We start from the raw sequence: 27,867 nt of genomic DNA, 5'->3' as shown, positions 1-27,867 counted from the left end.
ACCATAATTGTATATTATTTCATCACATATCTTTTTTCTACCTGTGTAAATGTAAAAGTATTCTTGAAAGTATTGAAAAACTTTAATAAAAATGATTTAAAAAAATAAATTAAAAAATCTGGAAACAAACCTTACAGAAATGTCTGACAGATTTTTAATGACTATCAGTTATGGCTGTGAAGTATATTCAATAAGCTATCTGTCATGGAAAAAAAGGGGCCAACGTACAACAGTTCACCAATTAAAACTAGAAAAAAAAATATCTTATTCTGTCATCCACTTCTCTTTGTTCCTTGTTATGGAATTGACATTTCTTACCGATTCTAATTAGCTTGAATATTCTATATACTATACTGTTATATAAAGCAATTCTGAAATTACATTTAAATTCAAAATTCACATGCATCATAAATGACCTTTTAACCTATATTCAAATAATCATTTTTTCATCTCGACTTTTCATGTACCATAAGCTATAATGAATATACTTAATATATTTTTTTCTGGACACAGATGACTAATATTAGTTGTTCGTGTACACCTACCTATGCACACAGGCAATTGTAGCCCAAATAAAGATGAAACAGACATAGAAGTCAAAATTGAACTTTAATGATTCTGATAGAATGTACAATCTGAAAATGAAAACTTAACTTTGTTAACAAATTTAAATTTTTCTTGATTTGTTGATACTTAGGACACCTAGTTAGGCTCAGAAGTTTGAAGTTTTTTTTGACCACTATAATGCAGCAGTATCCCTTTTATGTGATCAATTAAATACAGTAAATACAGTAGATTTGCATAATTAACACATACACAGAACAATGCAATAGCACTTAGTCTGAACTTCAAATCAGTAGTAGATTTCTTTCTGACAAATCTCAAAGTTATGTATATTTCCACTCCAACTGTATCATGTAACAGCTATTAGCCAATCACAAATGCATATACGTATAGTCTGTGAATTCTTGCACATGCTCAGTAGGAGCTGGTGACTCAAAAAGTGTAAATATAAAAAGACACATTTTGTTAATGGGAAGTAAATAGGAAAGTTGTTTAAAATTGCATGCTCTATCTGAATCATTAAAGTTTAACTTTGACTGGACTTGGTGTTCCAACAACAAATATATACAAGGGTTGTATTACTGAGCCATATAATCCCCTATCTCAAATATTTTGTTCATTTCAAGCATACACACTTACATACATAGAATAAACACAGTGGCATTCATTTGGTATTTCTGACAAAGGCTACATACAGAATTACAAATGACAATTATTATATTGTGTAATGCTCTTTGCAAGTCTCTGACATTATCAGAAGGAAAACTCAGTTCAGCCGCCTAGTTTGACAGCAAGAAAACTACAAAGTATTAAACTTGTAGTTTGTACTTGTGGGGTTTCCTGCTTGCTGAGCTGTCAGAGAACAGCAGATTGTAAACGACAGGGGAATGTCAACACTACGCTCAGCCAGTAGGGTTGCCTTATTTATCATAGCTGAACAGTGCTTTAATATGGACAAAATACTACAAAGTGTTCCATAATAAATATCCAGTGCTGAAGCAAAAAGGTTGCTATAGTCTCATATACTGTAAATACAAACTATGACAACTGTACTAAAATTATTTAATGAAAGAAAATTATATTGGTCACATAGTTTACAAATATAAATATGGAACGTACATTGATATTACAGTACAACTCGTGTTAGCTAAAGAACTGCAAGCAGTAATGGATTGTGATACATTTGTTATACATTTTAAATAAAAGGAACATATGTACCAGCTGCATAGTATTAAATGTATTGTATATTGTTCCTGGTTTTGCTCGTTGAAATCACAATCCATAATAAGAATTTCAGTACCTTCAGTATTGGCCTTTGTGTACAGGAGGAGATAGATAAGATTAGTAAATATGTTTTTCCTTCCATTTAAATAGGCAGGTTCTTAGGAACAATGGGCTTTGGTTTCAATTAGCATACATTTTGTTTTCTTTCCATAAGGCAGGGAGAGTCCACAACATTATTCCTTACTGTTGGGAAAACAATACCCAAGTTCCAGAGGACACTGAAGGAATACTGGGAGGGAATAAATAAAAAGGCGGACCCTAATCTGAGGGCACCACAGCCTGCCAAACCATTCTCCCGAAAGCTGCTTCCGCCGAAGCAAACACATCAAAGTTATAAAATTTAGAAAAAAGTATGTAAGGAAGACCAGGTAGCCCCCTTACAAATCTGATCCATAGAGGCTTCATTCTTAAAAGCCCAGGAAGAAGCTACCGCTCTAGTGGAATGAGACGTAATCCTCTAAGGAGGCTGCTGTCCTGCTTTTTCATAAGCCAAGCGGATGAAACTCCTCAACCAGGAAGATGTAGTGGCCTTCTGCCCCTTACATCTACCAGCATAAACAACAAAGATGAAGATTGTCTGAATTCCTTAGTAGCCTGAAGGTAAAACTTCAAAGCACGACCCACATCCAGATTTTGAAGCAAACGTTCCTTCTATGAAGGAGGATTGGGACACAAGGAAGGAACAACAATCTCTTGATTGACGTTACGATCTGACACACCTTAGAAAGGAAACCTAACCTAGAACGCAAAACCGCCTTATTGGCATGAAAAACTAGGTAAGGTGGGTCACAATGTAAAGCCGAGATCTCAGAGACTCTGCGAGCAGAGGCAATGGCTAATAGAAACAACACTTTCCAAGATAACAGTTTAATGTCAACAGTATGCATGGGCTCAAACGGAGCTTGCTGCAAAACTCGAATAACAAGATTTAGACTCTAAGGTGGAGTCACAGATCTAAACACAGGTCTGATTCTAGTCAGAGCCTTCACAAAGGACTGCACATCTGGAAGCTCAGCTAATTTTTTGTGCAGCAACACCGACAGGGCTGATATCTGTCCCTTCAGAGAACTGGCAGATAGACCCTTCTCCAAGCCACTTTGGAGAAAAAAGTTTACTTTATGCCAAGAAAAACCATGCTCCTCACACCAGTGCAGGTAAGTTTGCCATACCTTATGGTAGATGCGCCGAGTAACCGGCTTATTAGCTTGAATCAATGTGTCTATGACACTCTCAGAGAATCCTCTCCTGGCCAAGACTAAGCGTTCAATTTCCACGCAGTTAGCCTGAGAATCTAGATTTTGATGTAGGAAGGGACCATGAATCAGCAGGTCCCTGCGACAAGTAACCTCCACAGAGGATAAGAGGACATTCTCACCAGATCCGCAAACCAAGTCCTTTGCGGCCAGGAAGGAGCAATTAGGATCACCAATGCTAGCTCCTGCTTGATGTGGGCCACCACACTAGGGAGAAGAGGCAATGAAGGAAAGAAAGATTCTAAACCTCCATGGAACCACCAGAGCATTCATTAACTCTGCTTGAGGATCCCTCGATCTCGACCTGTACCTGGATAGTTTGGCATTGAGACGAGAGGCCATAAGAACTATCTCCAGCATCCACCCCCCATCTGCTGTAAATCTCTCCAAACACCTCAGGTTGGAGAGACCATTCTCCTGGGTGAAAAGATTGTCTGCTGAGGAAGTCTGCTTCCCAGTTGTCCACACCCGGAATGTGGATCACTGACAGCACACAACTGTGGGCTTCTGCCCATTCCAGGATTGGAGACACCTTTCTCATTGCTATGGAACTTCTTGTTCCTCCCTGATGGTTGATATAAGCAACCGTCGTTATATTGTCTGATTGGAATCTGATAAACTGGGACGAACCCAAAAGGGGTCAAGTCTTACGCGCATTGAAGATTGCCCGCAATTGCAAAATATTGATTGGAAGAGAGGACTCCTCTTGAGTCCATAAACCTTGTGCCTTCCTGGCACCCCAAACTGTACCCCAGCCTGAAAGACTAGCGTCCGTAGTCACAATCTCCCAGGATGGCCTCAAGAAGCACGTGCCTTGAGACAGGTGATCTTGACAAAGCCACCAAGAGAGCAAATCTCTTAACAGGCTGTCCAATACAATCTGTTGTGACAGTTCCAAATGATTGCCGTTCCACTGTCTCAGCATGCATAGTTGTAAAGGTCTGAGACGTTATCTGGCAAAAGAAATAAATGTCCATATAAGACACCATGAGTCCAATCACCTCCATGCATTGGGCCACCGAAGGTCTTAAGGCAGCCTGAAGGGCAAGACACGACGATGTCAGCCTGTGACATATCTGATCTGTTAGAAAGATCCTCATGGATACCAAGTCTATAACTGTACCCAGGAAATTCACCCTGGTATTTGGGGTAAGAAAACTCTTCTCCAAATTTATCTTCCATCCATGAGACTAAAGAAAACTCAGAAGAAATTTCGAGTGTTCTGTTGCCAGACGAAAAGATAGTGTGTGTACCAAGATATTGTCCAGATACGGAGCTACTGCAATTCCTTGAGTTCTGGCCACCGCCATAAGAGCACTAAGGACATTTGTAAATATCATGGGTGCAGTAGCTAAGCCAAACGGAAGTGCTATGAACCGTAGGAACTGAAAATGATCCTTGTGGATCGGAACATGGAGGTATGCATCCTTCAGATCGATGGTAGTCATAAATTGACCTTCCTGAACCTGGGGAAGGATCGATCTGATCGTCTCCATCTTGAAGGAGGGGGTGCTTAGAAATTTGTTCAGACACTTTAAGACCAGAAATGGACGATAAGTTCACTCTTTTTTGGGAACCACGAAAAGGTTTGAATAGAACCCCAGACCTCTTTCTGATGCAGGTACCAGGACTATTACTTCTAAGGGGGATAGATCCCTTACACAATCTAAGAAGGCTGTCCTCTTCTTTGGTCTTGTAGACAGTCTGGAGAGAAGGAATCTGCCCCTGGGCAGATGAGATTTGAATCCTATCATTTACCCTTGAGATACAACCTCCAGTACCCAAGGGTCCTGAACATCCTAAAAAAAAACGACAGTCTGCCCACTACTCGATTAAATCCCGGATCGGGGGCCGCCCCTTCATGCAGATTTGTTATCTGTGGGCTTTTTGTCTGCTTAGACTTATTCCAGGACTGGAGGACCATTGAGTTCTCTGGGACTTGTCCGAACGTAAGGAACAAAAAGTAGGACTGCCATCCTTTAGTTCTGTTTTTCTTATTTTGCGGAAGGAAAGCACCCTTTCCTCCGGTAACAGTAGAAATGATAGAGTCCAGACATGGACCAAACAAAACTTTCCCATTGAACAGTAAGAAAAAAAGAGTCTGGATTTAGAAACTATATACGCAGACTAAGATTTCAACCAGAGAGCTCTGCAAGCTAGAACCGCAAAACCTGAAGCCTTTGCGTTCAAACGTATAATCTGCATATTCGCATTGCAGATACAGGAGTTGGCAATGCTTAGAGTCTTAATCCTCTCCTGAATATCCGCAAGGGGAGATTCCACCTCGATAAGCCCTGACAGAGAGTCACACCAGTAGGTGGCGGACACGGCCACAGCGGCAACTGCCGCCACCAGTTGAAACAAAAAACCTGTGTGTTGGAACATTTTTCTCAGGAAACTTTCTAACTTCTTGTCCATGGGCTTCCTGAAGGAAGAACTATCTTCCAGAGGGATAATGGTATGCTTGGGTAGGTCAAAATGGCACCATCCACCTTAGGGATGTAACCTCACAATTCCAGCTGAGAATCAGGGACCGGAAATAACTTTTTAAAAGTTGACAAAGGGGAAAAGGGAGTTCCAATTCTTTCCCATTCACTACTGATAACATTCGCCATGAGAACTGGGACAGGAACAGTTTGTGGAACCTTTCTTTCCTCATAAACCCTGTCTAACTTAAGAATCTTGGGTTCCTATGAAAGTGTAGCTTCTGGAACCTCTAATGTAGACAAAACCTCCTTTAGGGAAAAATGCAGATGCTCAATCTTAAATCTTAAAGGAGGGCTACTTGGAAGGAGGGGGTTTAGTACATGAAGTCTCTGACTCCAAAAGCTCACCCTCTGAGGCTACAGAGGTTAACTCATCTTCAGACAACTGAGACATACTGGCTAAATCCGATTGGAAATTTGCTGAATCTAATTCAGTAGAACTATGTTTAACCTTTCGCTTGATAAAGGGGCAGAAGCCCCAAAACGTTGCTCTATCTAATAAAGCACTGTTGCTGATTTGAGTGCCACCTGTGTGTTCTTTTTGTACTAACCTTTATCTTACGTTTCCCAGAGATAGTAAGGCACTCAGGGCCACAGACACAGCAGATTATAACTGCATGGTAAAGTCCGCAGGGAAAAAGCCCCCTCCAGCCAGAGTATTAGGCGTGCCACGGGGAACTGCATGTGACGCGGTTTGAGGGGATAGGGTAGACAGGACCACAGAATACTGAGAGTTTGACGGCTCAGAGGGACTAATTATGCTAGGGGGGTTAGCAGATTTAGCTCCCTTCTTAGACTTTAGAATTGTACCCAGGCAATTGGAACAAAATTGAGTAGTTGGACAAACCACCATCCCCTCACAAAATAAACAGGTATTATTTATAATAGAAGGAGCAGAACCTAACATATTATCAGAGTCCTCCATTGCTGAAGATGCAATACCACAGTAAGGGAAAATTTAAACAATTCCTCAAGGACTAATTTTTATTCTTAAAAAGAGGCACATTTATAACCCCAATGGCTGGGGCACTCACCACCTTGTAGACCCAGACAGCAATAGGACGCTCTCTATAGGATTGCTAGAGTTCCAGCAGTAGAATTGCAAGGAAAAAACGTAATGAGGCGCAATTGATAACATGGTGCGCAAAAACATAATTTATGTAAGAACTTACCTGATAAATTAATTTCTTTCATATTAGCAAGAGTCCATGAGCTAGTGACGTATGGGATATACATTCCTACCAGGAGGGGCAAAGTTTCCCAAACCTCAAAATGCCTATAAATACACCCCTCACCACACCCACAATTCAGTTTAACGAATAGACAAGAAGTGGGGTGATAAGAAAGGAGCGAAAGCATAAAAAATAAGGAATTGGAATAATTGTGCTTTATACAAAAAAAAACAGAATTTATGCTTACCTGATAAATTACTTTCTCCAACGGTGTGTCCGGTCCACGGCGTCATCCTTACTTGTGGGATATTCTCTTCCCCAACAGGAAATGGCAGAGAGTCCCAGCAAAGCTGGCCATATAGTCCCTCCTAGGCTCCGCCCACCCCGTCATTCGACCGACGGACAGGAGGAAATATATATAGGAGAAACCATATGGTACCGTGGTGACTGTAGTTAGAGAAAATAATTCATCAGACCTGATTAAAAAACCAGGGCGGGCCGTGGACCGGACACACCGTTGGAGAAAGTAATTTATCAGGTAAGCATAAATTCTGTTTTCTCCAACATTGGTGTGTCCGGTCCACGGCGTCATCCTTACTTGTGGGAACCAATACCAAAGCTTTAGGACACGGATGAAGGGAGGGAGCAAATCAGGTTACCTAAACGGAAGGCACCACAGCTTGCAAAACCTTTCTCCCAAAAATAGCCTCCGAAGAAGCAAAAGTATCAAATTTGTAAAATTTGGCAAAAGTGTGCAGTGAAGACCAAGTCGCTGCCTTACATATCTGGTCAACAGAAGCCTCGTTCTTGAAGGCCCATGTGGAAGCCACAGACCTAGTGGAGTGAGCTGTGATTCTTTCAGGAGGCTGCCGTCCGGCAGTCTCATAAGCCAATCGGATGATGCTTTTAAGCCAAAAGGAAAGAGAGGTAAAAGTCGCTTTTTGACCTCTCCTTTTACCAGAATAAACAACAAACAAGGAAGATGTTTGTCTGAAATCTTTTGTAGCCTCTAAATAGAATTTTAGAGCACGGACTACGTCCAAATTGTGTAACAAATTAAAAACTAGGCTTAGTACGCAAAACCACCTTATCTGCATGGAACACCAGATAGGGCGGAGAACACTGCAGAGCAGATAACTCTGAAATTCTTCTAGAAGAAATTGCAACCAAAAACAAAACTTTCCAAGATAGTAACTTAATATCTATGGAATGTAAAGGTTCAAACGGAACCCCTTGAAGAACTGAAAGAACTAGATTTAGACTCCAGGGAGGAGTCAAAGGTCTGTAAACAGGTTTGATCCTAACCAGAGCCTGAACAAATGCTTGAACATCTGGCACAGCTGCCAGTCTTTTGTGTAGTAAGACAGATAAAGCAGAGATCTGTCCCTTTAGAGAACTTGCAGATAATCCTTTCTCCAAACCTTCTTGTAGAAAGGAGAGAATCCTAGGAATCTTTATCTTATTCCATGGGAATCCTTTGGATTCACACCAACAGATATATTTGTTTCATATTTTATGGTAAATTTTTCTAGTTACCGGTTTTCTGGCCTGAACCAGAGTATCTATTACAGAATCTGAAAACCCACGCTTCGATAGAATCAAGCGTTCAATCTCCAAGCCGTCAGCTGGAGGGAGACCAGATTTGATTGTTCGAATGGACCCTGAACAAGAAGGTCCTGTCTCAAAGGTAGCTTCCATGGTGGAGCCGATGACATATTCACCAGGTCTGCATACCAAGTCCTGCGTGGCCACGCAGGAGCTATCAAGATCACTGAGGCCCTCTCCTGATTGATCCTGGCTATCAGCCTGGGAATGAGAGGAAACGGTGGAAATACATAAGCTAGGTTGAAGGTCCAAGGTGCTATTAGTGCATCTACTAGAGTCGCCTTGGGATCCCTGGATCTGGACCCGTAGCAAGGAACCTTGAAGTTCTGACGAGACGCCATCAGATCCATGTCTGGAATGCCCCATAATTGAGTTATGTGGGCAAAGATCTCCGGATGGAGTTCCCACTCCCCCGGATGGAATGTCTGACGACTCAGAAAATCCGCCTCCCAGTTTTCCACTCCTGGGATGTGGATCGCAGACAGGTGGTAGGAGTGATCCTCCGCCCATTGAATTATTTTGGTCACTTCTTTCATCGCCAGGGAACTCCTTGTTCCCCACTGACGATTGATATATGCAACGGTCGTCATGTTGTCTGATTGGAACGTTATGAATCTGGCCTTTGCTAGTTGAGGCCAAGCCCTGAAAGCATTGAGTATCTCTCTCAGTTCCAGAATGTTTATCGGGAGAAGAGACTCTTCCCAAGACCATAGACCCTGAGCTTTCAGGGATTCCCAGACCGCGCCCCAGCCCACTAGACTGGCGTCGGTCGTGACAATGACCCACTCTGGTCTGCGGAAGCTCATTCCCTGGGACAGATGGTCCAGGGTCAGCCACCAACGGAGTGAATCTCTGGTCTTTTGATCTACTTGAATCATTGGAGACAAGTCTGTATAATCCCCATTCCACTGTTTGAGCATGTACAGTTGTAATGGTCTTAGATGAATTCGTGCAAAAGGAACTATGTCCATTGTTGCAACCATCAACCCTACTACTTCCATGCACTGCGCTATGGAAGGACGAGGAACAGAATGAAGCACTTGACAAGAGCTTAGAAGTTTTGATTTTCTGACCTCTGTCAGAAAAATCCTCATTTCTAAGGAATCTATCATTGTTCCCAAGAAGGGAACTCTTGTCGACGGAGACAGAGAACTTTTTTCTATGTTCACCTTCCATCCGTGTGATCTGAGAAAGGCTAGAACGATGTCCGTATGAGCCTTTGCTTTTGACAGGGACGACGCTTGTATTAGAATGTCGTCCAAGTAAGGTACTACTGCAATGCCCCTCGGTCTTAGAACCGCTAGAAGGGACCATAGCACCTTTGTGAAAATCCTTGGAGCAGTGGCTAACCCGAATGGGAGGGCCACAAACTGGTAATGCTTGTCCAGAAAAGCGAACCTTAGGAACTGATGATGTTCTTTGTGGATAGGAATATGTAGGTACGCATCCTTTAGATCCACGGTAGTCATAAATTGACTTTCCTGGATAGTGGGTAGAATCGTTCGAATGGTTTCCATCTTGAACGATGGTACCCTGAGAAATTTGTTTAGGATCTTCAAATCCAAAATTGGTCTGAAAGTTCCCTCTTTTTTGGGCACTACAAACAGATTGGAATAAAATCCCATTCCTTGTTCCTTTATTGGAACTGGGTGTATCACTCCCATCTTTAACAGGTCTTCTACACAATGTAAGAATGCCTGTCTCTTTATTTGGTTTGAGGATAAGTGAGACATGTGGAACCTTCCCCTTGGGGGTAGTTCCTTGAATTCCAGGAGATAACCCTGAGAAACTATTTCTAGCGCCCAGGGATCCTGAACATCTCTTGCCCAAGCCTGAGCAAAGAGAGAGAGTCTGCCCCCCACTAGATCCGGTCCCGGATTGGGGGCTACTCCTTCATGCTGTTTTGTTAGCAGCGGCAGGCTTCTTGGCCTGCTTACCCTTGTTCCAGCCTTGCATCGGTTTCCAGGCTGGTTTGGGTTGTGAGGCATTACCCTCTTGCTTAGAGGATGCAGAATTAGAGGCCGGTCCGTTCCTGAAATTACGAAAGGGACGAAAATTAGACTTATTTTTAGCCTTGAAAGACCTATCTTGTGGAAGGGCGTGGCCCTTTCCCCCAGTGATGTCTGAAATAATCTCTTTCAATTCTGGTCCAAATAGAGTTTTACCTTTGAAAGGGATGTTAAGCAATTTTGTCTTGGATGACACATCCGCTGACCAAGACTTTAGCCAAAGCGCTCTGCGCGCCACAATAGCAAACCCTGAATTTTTCGCCGCTAATCTAGCTAATTGCAAAGCGGCATCTAAAATAAAAGAGTTAGCCAATTTAAGTGCGTGAACTCTGTCCATAACCTCCTCATATGGAGTCTCTCTACTGAGCGACTTTTCTAGTTCCTCGAACCAGAAACACGCTGCTGTAGTGACAGGAACAATGCACGAAATTGGTTGTAGAAGGTAACCTTGCTGTACAAAAATCTTTTTAAGCAAACCCTCCAATTTTTTATCCATAGGATCTTTGAAAGCACAACTATCTTCGATAGGAATAGTAGTGCGTTTGTTTAGAGTAGAAACTGCCCCCTCGACCTTAGGGACTGTCTGCCATAAGTCCTTTCTGGGGTCGACCATAGAAAATAATTTCTTAAATATAGGGGGGGGGGAACAAAAGGTATGCCGGGCTTTTCCCACTCCTTATTTACTATGTCCGCCACCCGCTTGGGTATAGGAAAAACGTCGGGGTGCACCGGAACCTCTAGGAACTTGTCCATCTTGCATAATTTCTCTGGAATGACCAAGTTGTCACAATCATCCAGAGTAGATAACACCTCCTTAAGCAGTGCGCGGAGATGTTCTAATTTAAATTTAAATGTCACATCAGGTTCAGCTTGTTGAGAAATCTTTCCTGAATCTGAGATTTCTCCATCTGACAAAACCTCCCTCATGGCCCCTTCAGATTGGTGTGAGGGTATGACAGAACAATTATCATCAGCGCCCTCCTGCTCTTCAGTGTTTAAAACAGAGCAATCGCGCTTTCTCTGATAAATAGGCATTTTGGATAAAATATTTGCTATGGAGTTATCCATTACAGCCGTTAATTGTTGCATGGTAATAAGCATTGGCGCACTAGATGTACTAGAGGCCTCCTGCATGGGCAAAACTGGTGTAGACACAGTAGGAGATGATGTAGTATCATGTTTACTCCCCTCATCTGAGGAATTATCTTGGGCAATTTCATTATCTGTGGCAGTACAGTCCTTACTTTGTTTGGACGCTATGGCACAATTATCACATAAATTTAAATGGGGAGACACATTGGCTTTCATACATATAGAACATAGCTTATCTGAAGGTACAGACATGTTAAACAGGCTTAAACTTGTCAACAAAGCACAAAAAACGTTTTAAAACAAAACCGTTACTGTCTCTTTAAATTTTAAACAGAAAACACTTTATTACTGAATATGTGAAAAAGTATGAAGGAATTGTTCAAAAATTACCAAAATTTCACCACAGTGTCTTAAAGCATTAATAGTATTGTACACCAAATTTCAGAGCTTTAACCCTTAAAATAACGGAACCAGAGCCGTTTATAAATTTAACCCCTATACAGTCCCAGCTATAGTCTTTGCTGAGACCCAACCAAGCCCAGAGGGGAATACGATACCAATTGACGCCTTCTAGAAGCTTTTCCAGCAATTTTTAGATCCTCACACATGCATCTGCATGCCCTGCTCTCAAAAAACAACTGCGCAGTAATGGTGCGAAAATGAGGCTCAGTCTATAACTAGGAAGGCCCCCTGACTGGAAAAGGTGTCTAACACAGTGCCTGCCATTTAATAAACGTTCCCAAAGTTTATAAATGCAAATTGTCAGCATAAATATGAATAAAATGCCCAAATAAAGCAATCGATTTAGCCCATAAGAATGTCTACCAGTTTTTTAGCCCATAATAAGCCCTTTATTCTGTTTGTTTGACTAAGAAAATGGCTTACCGGTCCCCATGAGGGGAAATGACAGCCTTCCAGCATTACATGGTCTTGTTAGAAATATGGCTAGTCATACCTTAAGCAGAAAAGTCTGCTAACTGTTTCCACCAACTGAAGTTACTTCATCTCAACAGTCCTATGTGGAAACAGCAATCGATTTTAGTTACTGTCTGCTAAAATCATCTTCCTCTCACAAACAGAAATCTTCATCCTTTTCTGTTTCAGAGTAAATAGTACATACCAGCACTATTTTAAAATAACAAACACTTGATAGAAGAATAAAAACTACATTTAAACACCAAAAAAACTCTTAACCATCTCCGTGGAGATGTTGCCTGTGCAACGGCAAAGAAAATGACTGGGGTGGGCGGAGCCTAGGAGGGACTATATGGCCAGCTTTGCTGGGACTCTTTGCCATTTCCTGTTGGGGAAGAGAATATCCCACAAGTAAGGATGACGCCGTGGACCGGACACACCAATGTTGGAGAAATCATAACCACCACAAAAAGGGTGGGTCTCATGGACTTTTGCTAATATGAAAGAAATGAATTTATCAGGTAAGTTCTTACATAAATTATGTTTTCTTTCATGTAATTAGCAAGAGTCCATGAGCTAGTGACGTATGGGATAGCAGATACCCAAGATGTGGATCTTCCACGCAAGAGTCACTAGAGAGGGAGGGATAAAATAAAGACAGCCTTAATAATGAAAAAAACTGAAATTATAAGCAGAAGGATCAAACTGAAACAGCTGCCTGAAGTACTTTTCTAGCAAAAACTGCTTCAGAAGAAGAGAAAACATCAAAATGGTAAAATTTAGTAAAAGTATGCAAATAAGACCAAGTTGCTGCTTTGCAAATCTGATCAACAGAAGCTTCATTCCTAAAAGCCCAAGAAGTAGAAACTAGTAGAATGAGCCGTAATCCTTTGAGGCGGGATTTACCCGACTCCACATAAGCATGATGAATCAAAGACTTTAACCAAGACGCCAAAGAAATGGCAGAAGCTTTCTGACCTTTCCTGGAACCAGAAAAGATAACAAATAGACTAGAAGTCTTTCTAAAATCTTTAGTAGCTTCAACATAATATTTTAAAGCTCTTACTACAGCCAAAGAATGTAAAGATCTCTCCAGAGAATTCTTAGGATTAGGACACAATGAAGGGACAACAATTTATCTACTAATGTTGTTAGAATTCACAACCTTAGGTAAAAATTGAAATGAAGTACGCAACACCGCCTTATCCTGATGAAAAATCGGAAAAGGAGATTTACAAGAAAGAGCAGATAACTCAGAAACTCTTCTAGCAGAAGAGATGGCCAAAAGGAACAAAACTTTCCAAGAAAGTAATTTGATATCCAGAGAATGCATAGGTTCAAACGGAGGAGCTTGTAAAGCCCTCAGAACCAAATTAAGACTCCAGGGAGGAGAGACTGGCTTAATGACAGGTTTGATACGAACCAAAGCCTGTACAAAACAATGAATATCAGGAAGATTAGCAATCTTTCTGTGAAAAAGAACAGAAAGAGCAGAGATTTGTCCTTTCAAGGAACTTGCACACAAACCTTTATCCAAACCATCCTGAAGAAACTGTAAAATTCTAGGAATTCTAAAAGAATGCCATGAGAATTTATGAGAAGAACACCAAGAAATGAAAGTCTTCCAGACTCGATAATAAATCTTCCTAGACACAGATTTACGAGCCTGTAACATAGTATTAATTACTGAGTCAGAGAAACATCTATGACTAAGAATCAAGCGTTCAATTTCCATACCTTCAAATTTAATGATTTGAGATCCTGATGGAAAAATGGGCCTTGAGATAGAAGGTCTGGTCTTAACGGAAGTGTCCAAGGTTGGCAACTGGCCATCCGAATGAGATCCGCATACCAAAACCTGTGAGGCCATGCTGGAGCCACCAGCAGTACAAACGAACGTTCCATTAGAATTTTGGAAATCACCTTTGGAAGAAGAACTAGAGGCGGAAAGATATAGGCAGGATGATAATTCCAATTGTCTACACCTGGGATGTGAACCTCAGAGATTAGACAGGAGCTGGATTCCGCCCATACAAGTATCCGAGATACTTCTTTCATAGCTTGAGGACTGTGAGTCCCACCTTGATGATTGACATACGCCACGGTTGTGACATTGTCTGTCTGAAAACAAATAAACGATTCTCTCTTCAGAAGAGGCCAGAACTGAAGAGCTCTGAAAATCGCACGGAGTTCCAAAATGTTGATTGGTAATCTCGCCTCCTGAGATTCCCAAACCCCCTGCGCTCTCAGAGATCCCCATACAGCTCCCCAACCTGAAAGACTCGCATCTGTTGAGATTACAGTCCAGGTTGGACGAAAAAAAGAAGCCCCTTGAATTAGACGATGGTGATTCAACCACCAAGTCAGAGAAGATCGAACATTGGGATTTAAGGATATTATTTGTGATATCTTTGTATAATCCCTGCACCACTGGTTCAGCATACAAAGCTGAAGAGGTCTCATGTGAAAACGAGCAAAGGGGATCGCGTCCGATGCAGCAGTCATGAGACCTAGAATTTCCATGCACAAAGCTACCGAAGGGAACGATTGAGACTGAAGGTTAGGACAGGCTGAAACCAACTTCAGACGTCTCTTTTCTGTTAGAGACAAAGTCATGGACACTGAATCTATTTGAAAGCCCAAAAAGGTTACCTTTGTCTGAGGAATCAAAGAACTCTTTGGTAAATTGATCCTCCAACCATGTCTTTGAAGAAACGACACAAGTTGATTCGTATGAGATACCGCAATACCCTGTTCTCTGATTACAGAGAGAAAGGCACCGAGAACCTTTGAAAAGATCCGTGGAGCTGTTGCTAGGCCAAACGGAAGGGCAACAAACTGGTAATGCTTGTCTAGAAAAGAGAATCTCAGAAACTGATAGTGATCTGGATGAATTGGAAAATGAAGATATGCATCCTGTAAATCTATTGTGGACATATAATGCCCTTGCTGAACAAAAGGCAGAATAGTCGTTATAGTCACCATTTTGAAAGTCGGTATCCTTACATAACGATTCAATATTTTTAGATCCAGAACTGGTCTGAAGGAATTCTCCTTCTTTGGTACAATGAATAGATTTGAGTAAAACCCCAGACCCCGTTCCAGAACTGGAACTGGCACAATTACCCCAGCCAACTCTAGATCTGAAACACATTTCAGAAATGCCTGAGCCTTCAATGGGTTTACTGGAATGCGAGAGAGAAAAAATCTTCTCACAGGTGGTCTTACCTTGAAACCTATTCTGTACCCTTGTGAAACAATGTTCTGAATCCAAAGACTGTGAATCGAATTGATCCAAATATCTTTGACAAATTGTAACCTGCCCCCTACCAGCTGAGCTGGAATGAGGGCCGCACCTTCATGCGGATTTGGGAGCTGGTTTTGACTTTCTAAAAGGCTTGGATTTATTCCAGACTGGAGAAGGTTTCCAAACGGAAACCGTTCCTTTAGGGGAAGGGTCAGGCTTCTGTTCCTTATTCTGACGAAAGGAACGAAAACGATTAGCAGCCCTGAATATACCTTTAGATTTTTTGTCCTGAGGCAAAAAGGTTCCTTTCCCCCCAGTAACAGTTGAAATAATAGAATCCAACTGTGAACCAAATAATTTATTACCTTGGAAAGAAAGAGAAACCAAAGTTGACTTAGAAGTCATATCTGCATTCCAAGATTTAAGCCATAAAGCTCTTCTAGCTAAAATAGCTAAAGACATATACCTGACATCAATTCAAATTATATCAAAAATTGCATCAAAAACAAAGTTATTAGCATGTTGAAGAAGTTTAACAATGCTATAAGCATTATGGTCTGACACTTGTTGCGCTAAAGCCTCCAACCAGAAAGTGGAAGCTGCAGCAACATCAGCCAAATAAATAGCAGGTCTAAGAAGATTACCTGAACATAAATAAGCTCTCCTTAGAAAGGATTCAAGCTTCCTATCTAAAGGATCCTTAAAGGAAGTACTATCCGCCGTAGGAATAGTAGTACGTTTAGCAAGAGTAGAGATAGCCCCATCAACTTTAGGGATTTTGTCCCAAAACTCTAATCTATCAGATGGCACAGGGTACAATTTCTTAAACCTTTGAGAAGGAGTAAATGAAGTACCCAGACTATTCCATTCCCTAGAAATTACTTCTGAAATAGCATCAGGAACTGGAAAAACTTCTGGAATAACTACATGAGGTTTGAAAACCGAATTTTAACGCTTAGTAGATTTAGTATCAAGAGGACTAGACTCCTCCATATCTAATGCAATTAACACTTCTTTAAGTAAAGAACGAATAAACTCCATCTTAAATAAATATGAAGATTTATCAGTGTCAATATCTGAAGCAGAATCTTCTGAACCAGATAGATCCTCATCAGAAACAGATAAGTCAGAATGATGGCGGTCACTTAAAAATTCATCTGAAATATGAGAAGTTTTAAAAGACCTTTTACGTTTACTGGAAGGAGGAATAACAGACAGAGCCTTCCTAATAGATTTAGAAACAAATTCTTTTACATTAACAGGGACATCCTGAACATTAGATGTTGAAGGAACAACAACAGGTAATGGATTATTACTAATGGAAATACAATCTGCATTAGAAAGTTTATCATGACAGTTATCACAAACTACAGCCGGAGGAACAGATACCAAAAGTTTACAACAAATGCACTTAAGTTTGGTAGAACCAGCATCAGGCAGCGTCTTTCCAGAAGTAGATTCTGATCCAGGGTCAGGTTGAGACATCTTGCAATATGTAATAGAAAAAAACATAATTTATGCTTACCTGATAAATTCCTTTCTTCTGTTGTGTGATCAGTCCACGGGTCATCATTACTTCTGGGATATAACTCCTCCCCAACAGGAAATGCAAGAGGATTCACCCAGCAGAGCTGCATATAGCTCCTCCCCTCTACGTCACTCCCAGTCATTCGACCAAGAATCAACGAGAAAGGAGAAACCAAGGGTGAAGTGGTGACTGGAGTATAATTTAAAAGATATTTACCTGCCTTAAAACAGGGCGGGCCGTGGACTGATCACACAACAGAAGAAAGGAATTTATCAGGTAAGCATAAATTATGTTTTCTTCTGTTATGTGTGATCAGTCCACGGGTCATCATTACTTCTGGGATACCAATACCAAAGCAAAAGTACACGGATGACGGGAGGGATAGGCAGGCTCATTATACAGAAGGAACCACTGCCTGAAGAACCTTTCTCCCAAAAATAGCCTCCGAAGAAGCAAAAGTGTCAAATTTGTAAAATTTGGAAAAAGTATGAAGCGAAGACCAAGTTGCAGCCTTGCAAATCTGTTCAACAGAGGCCTCATTCTTAAAGGCCCAAGTGGAAGCTACAGCTCTAGTGGAATGAGCTGTAATTCTTTCAGGAGGCTGCTGTCCAGCAGTCTCATAGGCTAAACGTATTATGCTACGAAGCCAAAAAGAGAGAGAGGTAGCAGAAGCTTTTTGACCTCTCCTCTGTCCAGAATAAACGACAAACAGGGAAGAAGTTTGGCGAAAATCTTTAGTTGCCTGCAAGTAGAACTTGAGGGCACGAACTACATCCAGATTGTGTAGAAGACGTTCCTTCTTTGAAGAAGGATTTGGACACAAGGATGGAACAACAATCTCTTGATTGATATTCCTGTTAGTGACTACCTTAGGTAAGAACCCAGGTTTAGTACGCAGAACTACCTTGTCTGAGTGAAAGATCAGATAAGGAGAATCACAATGTAAGGCTGATAACTCAGAGACTCTTCGAGCCGAGGAAATAGCCATTAAAAACAGAACTTTCCAAGATAACAATTTTATATCAATGGAATGAAGGGGTTCAAACGGAACACCCTGTAAAACGTTAAGAACTAAGTTTAAACTCCATGGCGGAGCAACAGCTTTAAACACAGGCTTGATCCTAGCTAAAGCCTGACAAAAGGCCTGGACGTCTGGATTTTCTGACAGACGCCTGTGTAACAAGATGGACAGAGCTGAGATCTGTCCCTTTAATGAGCTAGCCGATAAACCCTTTTCTAAACCTTCTTGTAGAAAGGACATTATCCTAGGAATCCTAACCTTACTCCAGGAGTAACCTTTGGATTCGCACCAGTATAGGTATTTACGCCATATCTTATGGTAAATCCTTCTGGTAACAGGCTTCCTAGCCTGTATCAGGGTATCAATAACCGACTCAGAAAAACCACGTTTTGATAAAATCAAGCGTTCAATTTCCAAGCAGTCAGCTTCAGAGAAGTTAGATTTTGATGTTTGAATGGACCCTGTATCAGAAGGTCCTGTCTTAGAGGTAGAGACCAAGGCGGACAGGATGACATGTCCACTAGATCTGCATACCAAGTCCTGCGTGGCCATGCAGGCGCTATTAGAATCACTGATGCTCTCTCCTGTTTGATTTTGGCAATCAATCGAGGAAGCAGCGGGAAGGGTGGAAACCCGTAAGCCATCCCGAAGTTCCAAGGTGCTGTCAAAGCATCTATCAGAACCGCTCCCGGATCCCTGGATCTGGACCCGTAGTGAGTAAGTTTGGCGTTCTGGCGAGACGCCATGAGATCTATCTCTGGTTTGCCCCAACGTCGAAGTATTTGGGCAAAGACCTCCGGATGAAGTTCCCACTCCCCCGGATGAAAAGTCTGGCGACTCAAGAAATCCGCCTCCCAGTTCTCCACTCCCGGGATGTGGATTGCTGACAGGTGGCAAGAGTGAGACTCTGCCCAGCGAATTATCTTTGATACTTCCATCATTGCTAGGGAGCTTCTTGTCCCTCCTTGATGGTTGATGTAAGCTACAGTCGTGATGTTGTCCGACTGAAACCTGATGAACCCCCGAGTTTTTAACTGGGGCCAAGCCAGAAGGGCATGGAGAACTGCTCTCAATTCCAGAATGTTTATTGGCAGGAGACTTTCCTCCTGATTCCATTGTCCCTGAGCCTTCAGAGAATTCCAGACAGCGCCCCAACCTAGTAGGCTGGCGTCTGTTGTTACAATTGTCCAGTCCGGCCTGCTGAATGGCATCCCCCTGGACAGATGTGGCCGAGAAAGCCACCATAGAAGAGAGTTTCTGGTCTCTTGATCCAGATTCAGAGTAGGGGACAAGTCTGAGTAATCCCCATTCCACTGACTCAGCATGCACAATTGCAGCGGTCTGAGATGTAGACGTGCAAAGGGAACTATGTCCATTGCTGCTACCATTAAGCCGATCACCTCCATGCATTGAGCTACTGACGGGAGTTGAATGGAATGAAGGACACGGCATGCATTTAGAAGCTTTGTTAATCTGTCTTCTGTCAGATAAATCTTCATTTCTACAGAATCTATAAGAGTCCCCAAGAATGGAACTCTTGTGAGAGGAAAAAGAGAACTCTTCTTTTCGTTCACTTTCCATCCATGCGACCTTAGAAATGCCAGAACTAACTCTGTATGAGACTTGGCAGTTTGAAAGCTTGAAGCTTGTATCAGAATGTCGTCTAGGTACGGAGCTACCGAAATTCCTCGCGGTCTTAGTACCGCCAGAAGGGCACCCAGAACCTTTGTGAAGATTCTTGGAGCCGTAGCCAATCCGAATGGAAGAGCTACAAACTGGTAATGCCTGTCTAAGAAGGCAAACCTTAGATACCGGTAATGATCTTTGTGAATCGGTATGTGAAGGTAAGCATCCTTTAAATCCACTGTGGTCATGTACTGACCCTTTTGGATCATGGGTAAGATTGTCCGAATAGTTTCCATTTTGAACGATGGAACTCTTAGGAATTTGTTTAGGATCTTTAAATCCAAGATTGGCCTGAAAGTTCCCTCTTTTTTGGGAACCACAAACAGGTTTGAGTAAAACCCTTGTCCTTGTTCCGACCGCGGAACCGGATGGATCACTCCCATTAATAACAGATCTTGTACACAGCGTAGAAACGCTTCTTTCTTTATCTGGTTTGTTGACAACCTTGACAGATGAAATCTCCCTCTTGGGGGAGAGAATTTGAAGTCTAGAAGGTATCCCTGAGATATGATCTCTAGCGCCCAGGGATCCTGAACATCTCTTGCCCAAGCCTGGGCGAAGAGAGAGAGTCTGCCCCCCACTAGACCCGGTCCCGGATCGGGGGCCCTCGGTTCATGCTGTCTTTGGGGCAGCAGCAGGTTTCCTGGCCTGCTTGCCCTTGTTCCAGGACTGGTTAGGTTTCCAGCCTTGTCTGTAACGAGCAACAGCTCCTTCCTGTTTTGGTGCAGTGGAAGTTGATGCTGCTCCTGTTTTGAAATTCCGAAAGGGACGAAAATTAGACTGTCTAGCCTTAGCTTTGGCTTTGTCTTGAGGCAGGGCGTGGCCCTTACCTCCTGTAATGTCAGCGATAATTTCTTTCAAACCGGGCCCAAATAAAGTTTGCCCCTTGAAAGGAATATTAAGTAATTTGGACTTAGAAGTTACATCAGCTGACCAGGATTTTAGCCACAGCGCTCTACGTGCCTGAATGGCGAATCCTGAGTTCTTAGCCGTAAGTTTGGTTAAATGTACTACGGCCTCCGAAATGAATGAATTAGCTAGTTTAAGGACTCTAAGCCTGTCCGTAATGTCGTCCAGCGTAGATGAACTAAGGTTCTCTTCCAGAGACTCAATCCAAAATGCTGCCGCAGCCGTAATCGGCGCGATGCATGCAAGGGGTTGCAATATAAAACCTTGTTGAACAAACATTTTCTTAAGGTAACCCTCTAATTTTTTATCCATTGGATCTGAAAAAGCACAGCTATCCTCCACCGGGATAGTGGTACGCTTAGCTAAAGTAGAAACTGCTCCCTCCACCTTAGGGACCGTTTGCCATAAGTCCCGTGTGGTGGCGTCTATTGGAAACATCTTTCTAAATATTGGAGGGGGTGAGAACGGCACACCGGGTCTATCCCACTCCTTAGTAACAATTTCAGTTAGTCTCTTAGGTATAGGAAAAACGTCAGTACTCGCCGGTACCGCAAAGTATTTATCCAACCTACACAATTTCTCTGGTATTGCAACAGTGTTACAATCATTAAGAGCCGCTAAAACCTCCCCTAGTAATACACGGAGGTTTTCCAATTTAAATTTAAAATTTGAAATATCTGAATCCAATCTGTTTGGATCAGAACCGTCACCCACAGAATGAAGCTCTCCGTCCTCATGCTCTGCAAGCTGTGACGCAGTATCAGACATGGCCCTAGTATTATCAGCGCACTCTGTTCTCACCCCAGAGTGATCACGCTTGCCTCTTAGTTCTGGTAATTTAGCCAAAACTTCAGTCATAACAGTAGCCATATCTTGTAATGTTATCTGTAATGGCCGCCCAGATGTACTAGGCGCCATAATATCACGCACCTCCCGGGCGGGAGATGCAGGTACTGCCACGTGAGGCGAGTTAGTCGGCATAACTCTCCCCTCGCTGTTTGGTGAAATTTGTTCAAATTGTACAGATTGGCTTTTATTTAAAGTAGCATCAATACAGTTAGTACATAAATTTCTATTGGGCTCCACCTTGGCATTGGAACAAATGACACAGGTATCTTCCTCTGAGTCAGACATGTTTAACACACTAGCAATAAACTTGCAACTTGGTTACAATCTTATTTAACAAAAACGTACTGTGCCTCAAAGAAGCACTAAACGATTAAATGACAGTTGAAATAATGAACTGAAAAACAGTTATAGTCTCAATCCTTAAAAACAACACAACTTTTAGCAAAGGTTTGTTCCCATTAGTAAATTAACAATAATTAAATTTGAAAATAAAAATTACAGAGCAACGTTTTTTAATCACAGTCAATATATAAGTCTCACAGCTCTGCTGAGAGAATCTACCTCCCTCCAAAGAAGTTTGAAGACCCCTGAGTTCTGTTAGAGATGAACCGGATCATGCAGGAAATACAAGAGTAACTGACTGGAAATTTTTGATGCGTAGCAAAAAGCGCCAAAAACGGCCCCTCCCCCTCACACACAGCAGTGAGAGAGAAACGAAACTGTCACAATTAAAACAAGTAACTGCCAAGTGGAAAAATAATGCCCAAATATTTATTCACTCAGTACCTCAGAAAATGCAAACGATTCTACATTCCAGCAAAAACGTTTAACATGATAAATACCTATTAAAAGGTTTAGTGTACTTTTAACAGAGTAATTCCGGTGAAATACCATCCCCAGAATACTGAAGTGTAGAGTATACATACATGTCATTATAACGGTATGGCAGGATTTTCTCATCAATTCCATTCAGAAAATAAAAACTGCTACATACCTCAATGCAGATTCATCTGCCCGCTGTCCCCTGATCTGAAGCTTTTACCTCCCTCAGATGGCCGAGAAACAGCAATATGATCTTAACTACTCCGGTTAAAATCATAGTAAAAACTCTGGTAGATTCTTCTTCAAACTCTGCCAGAGAGGCAACAACACGCTCCGGTGCTATTGTAAAATAACAAACTTTTGATTGAAGTTATAAAAACTAAGTATAATCACCATAGTCCTCTCACACATCCTATCTAGTCGTTGGGTGCAAGAGAATGACTGGGAGTGACGTAGAGGGGAGGAGCTATATGCAGCTCTGCTGGGTGAATCCTCTTGCATTTCCTGTTGGGGAGGAGTTATATCCCAGAAGTAATGATGACCCGTGGACTGATCACACATAACAGAAGAAACAACATATAAAGCAAAATTATCAAATTCCTTAAATGACAGTTTCAGGAATGGGAAAAAATGCCAAATGAACAAGCCTCTAGCAACCAGAAGCAATGAAAAATGAGACTGAAATAATGTGAAAAAAAGGTGGAGACAAGAGTGACGCCCACATTTTTTGGCGCCAAGAATAACGCCCACATTATTGGCGCCAAGTACAACGCCCATATTTTTTGGCACCAAATATGACGCCACATCCTCTGACGTCGAAACCGACGCCCACATTTTTTGTCGCAAAAAAAGTCTGAATATACAAGTGTCAAAAAAAAAAATGACATAACTACAAACAACTTCCGGCGTCAACTACGACGCCGGAAATGACAAAATTTTGCGCCAAAAAACGCATTTTCTGCCCCCGCAGGGAAAAATAGTCAATTTGAAAATTTTCAAGGTAAGAAAAAAATATTTATTCATATGCATTATCCCAAATAATGAAACTGACAGTCTGAATGAAGGAATACTGATTATCCTGAATCATGGCAAATATAAGTTTAAAGACATATATTTAGAACTTTACAAATAAAGTGCCCAACCATAGCTTAGAGTGTCACAAAAATTAAGACTTACTTACCCCAGGACACTCATCTACATATAGTAGATAGCCAAACCAGTACTGAAACGAGAATCAGTAGAGGTAATGGTATATAAGAGTATATCGTCGATCTGAAAAGGGAGGTAGGAGAAGAAATCTCTACGACCGATAACAGAGAACCTATGAAATAGATCCCCTAGAGGAAGACCATTGTATTCAAATAGGCAATACTCTCTTCACATCCCTCTGACATTCACTGCACTCTGAGAGGAAAACCGGGCTCCAGCCTGCTGCGAAGCGCATATCAACGTAGAATCTAGCACAAACTTACTTCACCACCTCCATGGGAGGCAAGGTTGTAAAACTGAATTGTGGGTGTGGTGAGGGGTGTATTTATAGGCATTTTGAGGTTTGGGAAACTTTGCCCCTCCTGGTAGGAATGTATATCCCATACGTCACTAGCTCATGGACTCTTGCTAATTACATGAAAGAAAGGGGACCTCCCCTGCTATAAGAAAAAAGCGTGCAAAGCTATTAGAAGCTGCGCAACTCACAAAACGAAAGTGAATCCTGTCGGTTTCATTGCCAAAAAGGTACCCAAACCTTCACAAAGAGTTTTATAGCAAACAAAGCAGTACATATATAAATATATATCTCCAAACTGTTCCAAACTAATCTCTGACATCAAAAGAGATATTAACCGTTGATCCTATTGAGGTTAAGAGGAGTCACACTGTGATCCTAATAACAGAAGTCCCTGCTAAATAGTAAAAACATACATACAGAGAGAAGTGCAATCACAGGAACGAACAACTGGCTCAATATTGTAACCTATTCTATGGCGATTTCTTCTCTCTTTGTATGCAAATAGTAAAATAAGGCAGATTTACCCTCCAGGATCTATGCTGTGGAACAGATACAGCCTCTCAAGTATGACAGCCTTGCTGCAGTGTTCTGACAGGGACCTGAGCGTGAAAAGGCAAGCAGTGTAACTGGTTAACACTGATTGCCCGGGAGTTGTTAGACAGTCTGGACCGCTTTGCTGAAAAACTTTCCCTGCATCTCCAGACTCACCTTCATCAATACTCTCACTTAGAGGTTTATATGATTACTTAAAGCTCCAGTCCTTTCTTGAAGGGAACATACCAATTTAAGGACTATCCAAATCTTCTAACACTACTCTGCCATCCTCCTCTAGAGATGAAAGGCAAAGAATGACTGGGGATAGGGGAAGTGGAAGGGACATTTAAGCCTTTGGCTGGGGTGTCTTTGCCTCCTCCTGGTGACCATGTTTTGTATTTCCCAACAGTAAGGAATATCATTGTGGACTCTCCCTGCCTTATGGAAAGAAATTTCCTTTACATTTAATACTCTACTGCTAATACAGCAAGTCATTGGAAAAACATTAAGGGGAGACACATTTTATAGTATAAAAAGGGACCTTAAACGCTAAATACATTTCATGAAACTCCTAATTGTGAGTTCTGCCATTATGGAATCTAGATTACACTGCAGGTATCTTTAGGAGCGTTACTACACATATAAGTTACTGCTCAGTGTTAAAAGTTTAAAACTAGCATAAAGTTTGTATAAGACTGAAATACCTTTATAAAATAATTGGTGTTAATCATTACAAACCTAACTAACTCTCTGAAAATAAAAACTTCACTCTCATATCTCCCATGAATTTCTCTCCTATTGACTCTGCATATCCAGCAAAACTAGGGAGGGAGGGAAGTGGAAAGTAACAGAGGAAGTGATGCCTTCAGGTCTTTATAGAAAAGAAAATATAAATTCATGCTTATGACACATAAGATATTTTGTGTCCCGTTAAATAATTTGCAAACTGCTCACATGTAATAAATCAGTCTCCAATATTACAATAACTTTTAAACACACATACCACTAGGTCTTGATCCTGCAACAAAGTAAGAATTGCTTCATACAACAAGGGTCTTGAATCAGGTTTGAATTTTACAGGAACCCACTGCCCAATGAGCCAAATGACCCTACGTCGAAGAGGTTTATACCTTCAGGAAAAAAAAATATATAGAAAATAACAATGAGACTAGCCAAATAGTTGCTAACTCTGCGTGTTTACAGAAACTGTAGAATTAGAAATGAATAGTAAATTTCTAGAAAAGAAAACAAAAACAAAATTTATGCTTACCTGATAAATTTATTTCTCTTGTGGTGTTATCCAGTCCACGGATTCATCCATTACTTGTGGAATATTCTCCTTCCCAACAGGAAGCTGCAAGAGGATCACCCACAGCAGAGCTGTCTATATAGCTCCTCCCCTAACTGCCACCTCCCAGTCATTCGACCGAAGACAAGCAAGAGAAAGGAGAAACTATAGGGTGCAGTGGTGACACTACAAGAGAAATAAATTTATCAGGTAAGCATAAATTTTGTTTTCTCTTGTAAGGTGTATCCAGTCCACGGATTCATCCATTACTTGTGGGATACCAATACCAAAGCTATAGGACACAGATGAAGGTAGGGACAAGGCAGGCGCGAACCACGTCAAGATTGTGTAATAGACGTTCCTTCTTTGAAGAAGGATTAGGACACAGTGACGGAACAACAATCTCCTGATTGATATTCTTATTAGATACCACCTTAGGAAGAAACCCAGGCTTGGTACGCAAAACTACCTTATCTGCATGGAAGATCAGATAAGGGGAATCACACTGACGCAGATAAATTAGATTTGGATGTTTGAAGGGACCTTGAAGTAGAAGGTCCTGCCTCAGCGGCAGAGTCCATGGTGGAAAGGATGACATGTCCACCAGATCTGCATACCAAGTCCTCCGTGGCCACGCAGGAGCTATCAAAATCACTGAAGCTCTCTCCTGCTTGATCTTGGCAATCAGACGAGGGAGCAGAGGAAATGGTGGAAACACATAAGCCAGGCTGAAGGACCAGGGCGCTGCTAGAGCATCTATCAGCGCTGCCTGGGGATCCCTTGACCTGGACCCGTAACAAGGAAGTTTGGCGTTCTGACGAGATGCCATGAGATCCAGTTCTGGTTTGTCCCATAGTTGAATCAGCTGGGCAAATACCTCCGGATGGAGCTCCCACTCCCCCGGATGAAAAGTCTGCCAACTTAGAAAATCCGCCTCCCAGTTCTCTACTCCAGGGATATGGATAGCTGAGAGATGGCAAGAGTGAACCTCTGCCCATAGAATTATCTTTAAAACCTCTAACATTGCCAGGGGGCTCCTTGTTCCCCCCTGATGGTTGATATAGGCTACAGTCGTGATGTTTTCCGACTGAAATCTGATAAACCTGACCGCAGCTAGCTGAGGCCAAGCCTGAAGAGCATTGAATATCGCTCTTAGTTCCAGAATGTTTATCGGAAGGAGTGTCTCCTCCTGAGTCCACGAGCCCTGAGCCTTCAGGGAGTTCCAGACTGCACCCCAGCCCAGAAGGCTGGCATCTGTCGTAACTATAGTCCAATCTGGCCTGCGGAAGCTCATCCCCTTGGACAGATGGACCAGACATAGCCACCAGAGAAGAGAATCCCTGGTTTCTTGATCCAGATTTAGTAGAGGGGACAAATCTGTGTAATCCCCGTTCCACTGACTGAGCATGCAAAGTTGCAGCGGTCTGAGATGTAGGCGGGCAAACGGTACTATGTCCATTGCCGCTACCATTAAACCGATTACTTCCATACACTGAGCCACTGAAGGACGAGAAGTAGAATAAAGAACACGGCAAGAATCTAGAAGTTTTGACAATCTGGCCTTCGTTAGGTAAATCTTCATTTCTACCAAATCTATCAGAGTCCCTAGGAATGAAACTTTTGTTAGAGGTGATAGAGAACTCTTTTCTTCGTTCACCTTCCACCCATGGGACCTCAGAAATGCCAGAACAATGTCCTTATGGGACCTGGCGATTTGAAAAGTCGACGCCTGTATCAGAATGTCGTCTAAGTAAGGGGCTACTGCTATACCCCGCGGCCTTAGGACCGCTAGGAGGGACCCTAGAACCTTTGTAAAGATTATTGGTGCCGTGGCCAAGGGAAGAGCGACAAACTGGTAGTGCCTGTCTAAAAAGGCAAACCTGAGAAAAGGATGATGATCTTTGTGTATCGGGATGTGAAGATAAGCATCCTTTAAGTCTACGGTAGTCATATATTGACCCTCCTGGATCATAGGAAGGATGGTTCGAATAGTCTCCATCTTGAAGGATGGGACTCTGAGAAATTTGTTTAAGATCTTGAGATCTAAGATTGGTCTGAATGTTCCCTCTTTCTTGGGAACTACAAACAGATTTGAA

The 27,867-nt window shown here is 42.0% G+C and overlaps 1 protein-coding gene across 1 annotated transcript in view; it reads right to left on the bottom strand.

Moving 5' to 3' along the window:
• IPO11 (importin 11) overlaps positions 1 to 27,867 on the bottom strand; it is a 950,863-nt gene that overhangs the window by 439,974 nt on the left and 483,022 nt on the right. Inside the window, exon 16 of the mRNA XM_053701321.1 lies at positions 25,487 to 25,613. Coding sequence (XP_053557296.1) covers positions 25,487 to 25,613 — 127 coding nt within the window. The remainder of the gene's footprint in view (positions 1 to 25,486; positions 25,614 to 27,867) is intronic.

The sequence above is a fragment of the Bombina bombina genome, chromosome 2 (genome assembly GCF_027579735.1).
Source record: "Bombina bombina isolate aBomBom1 chromosome 2, aBomBom1.pri, whole genome shotgun sequence".
NCBI classification, from domain to species: Eukaryota; Metazoa; Chordata; class Amphibia; order Anura; family Bombinatoridae; genus Bombina; species Bombina bombina.
Note: the sequence above shows the minus strand (reverse complement) of the source record. Positions and strands in the feature narration are given on the sequence as shown.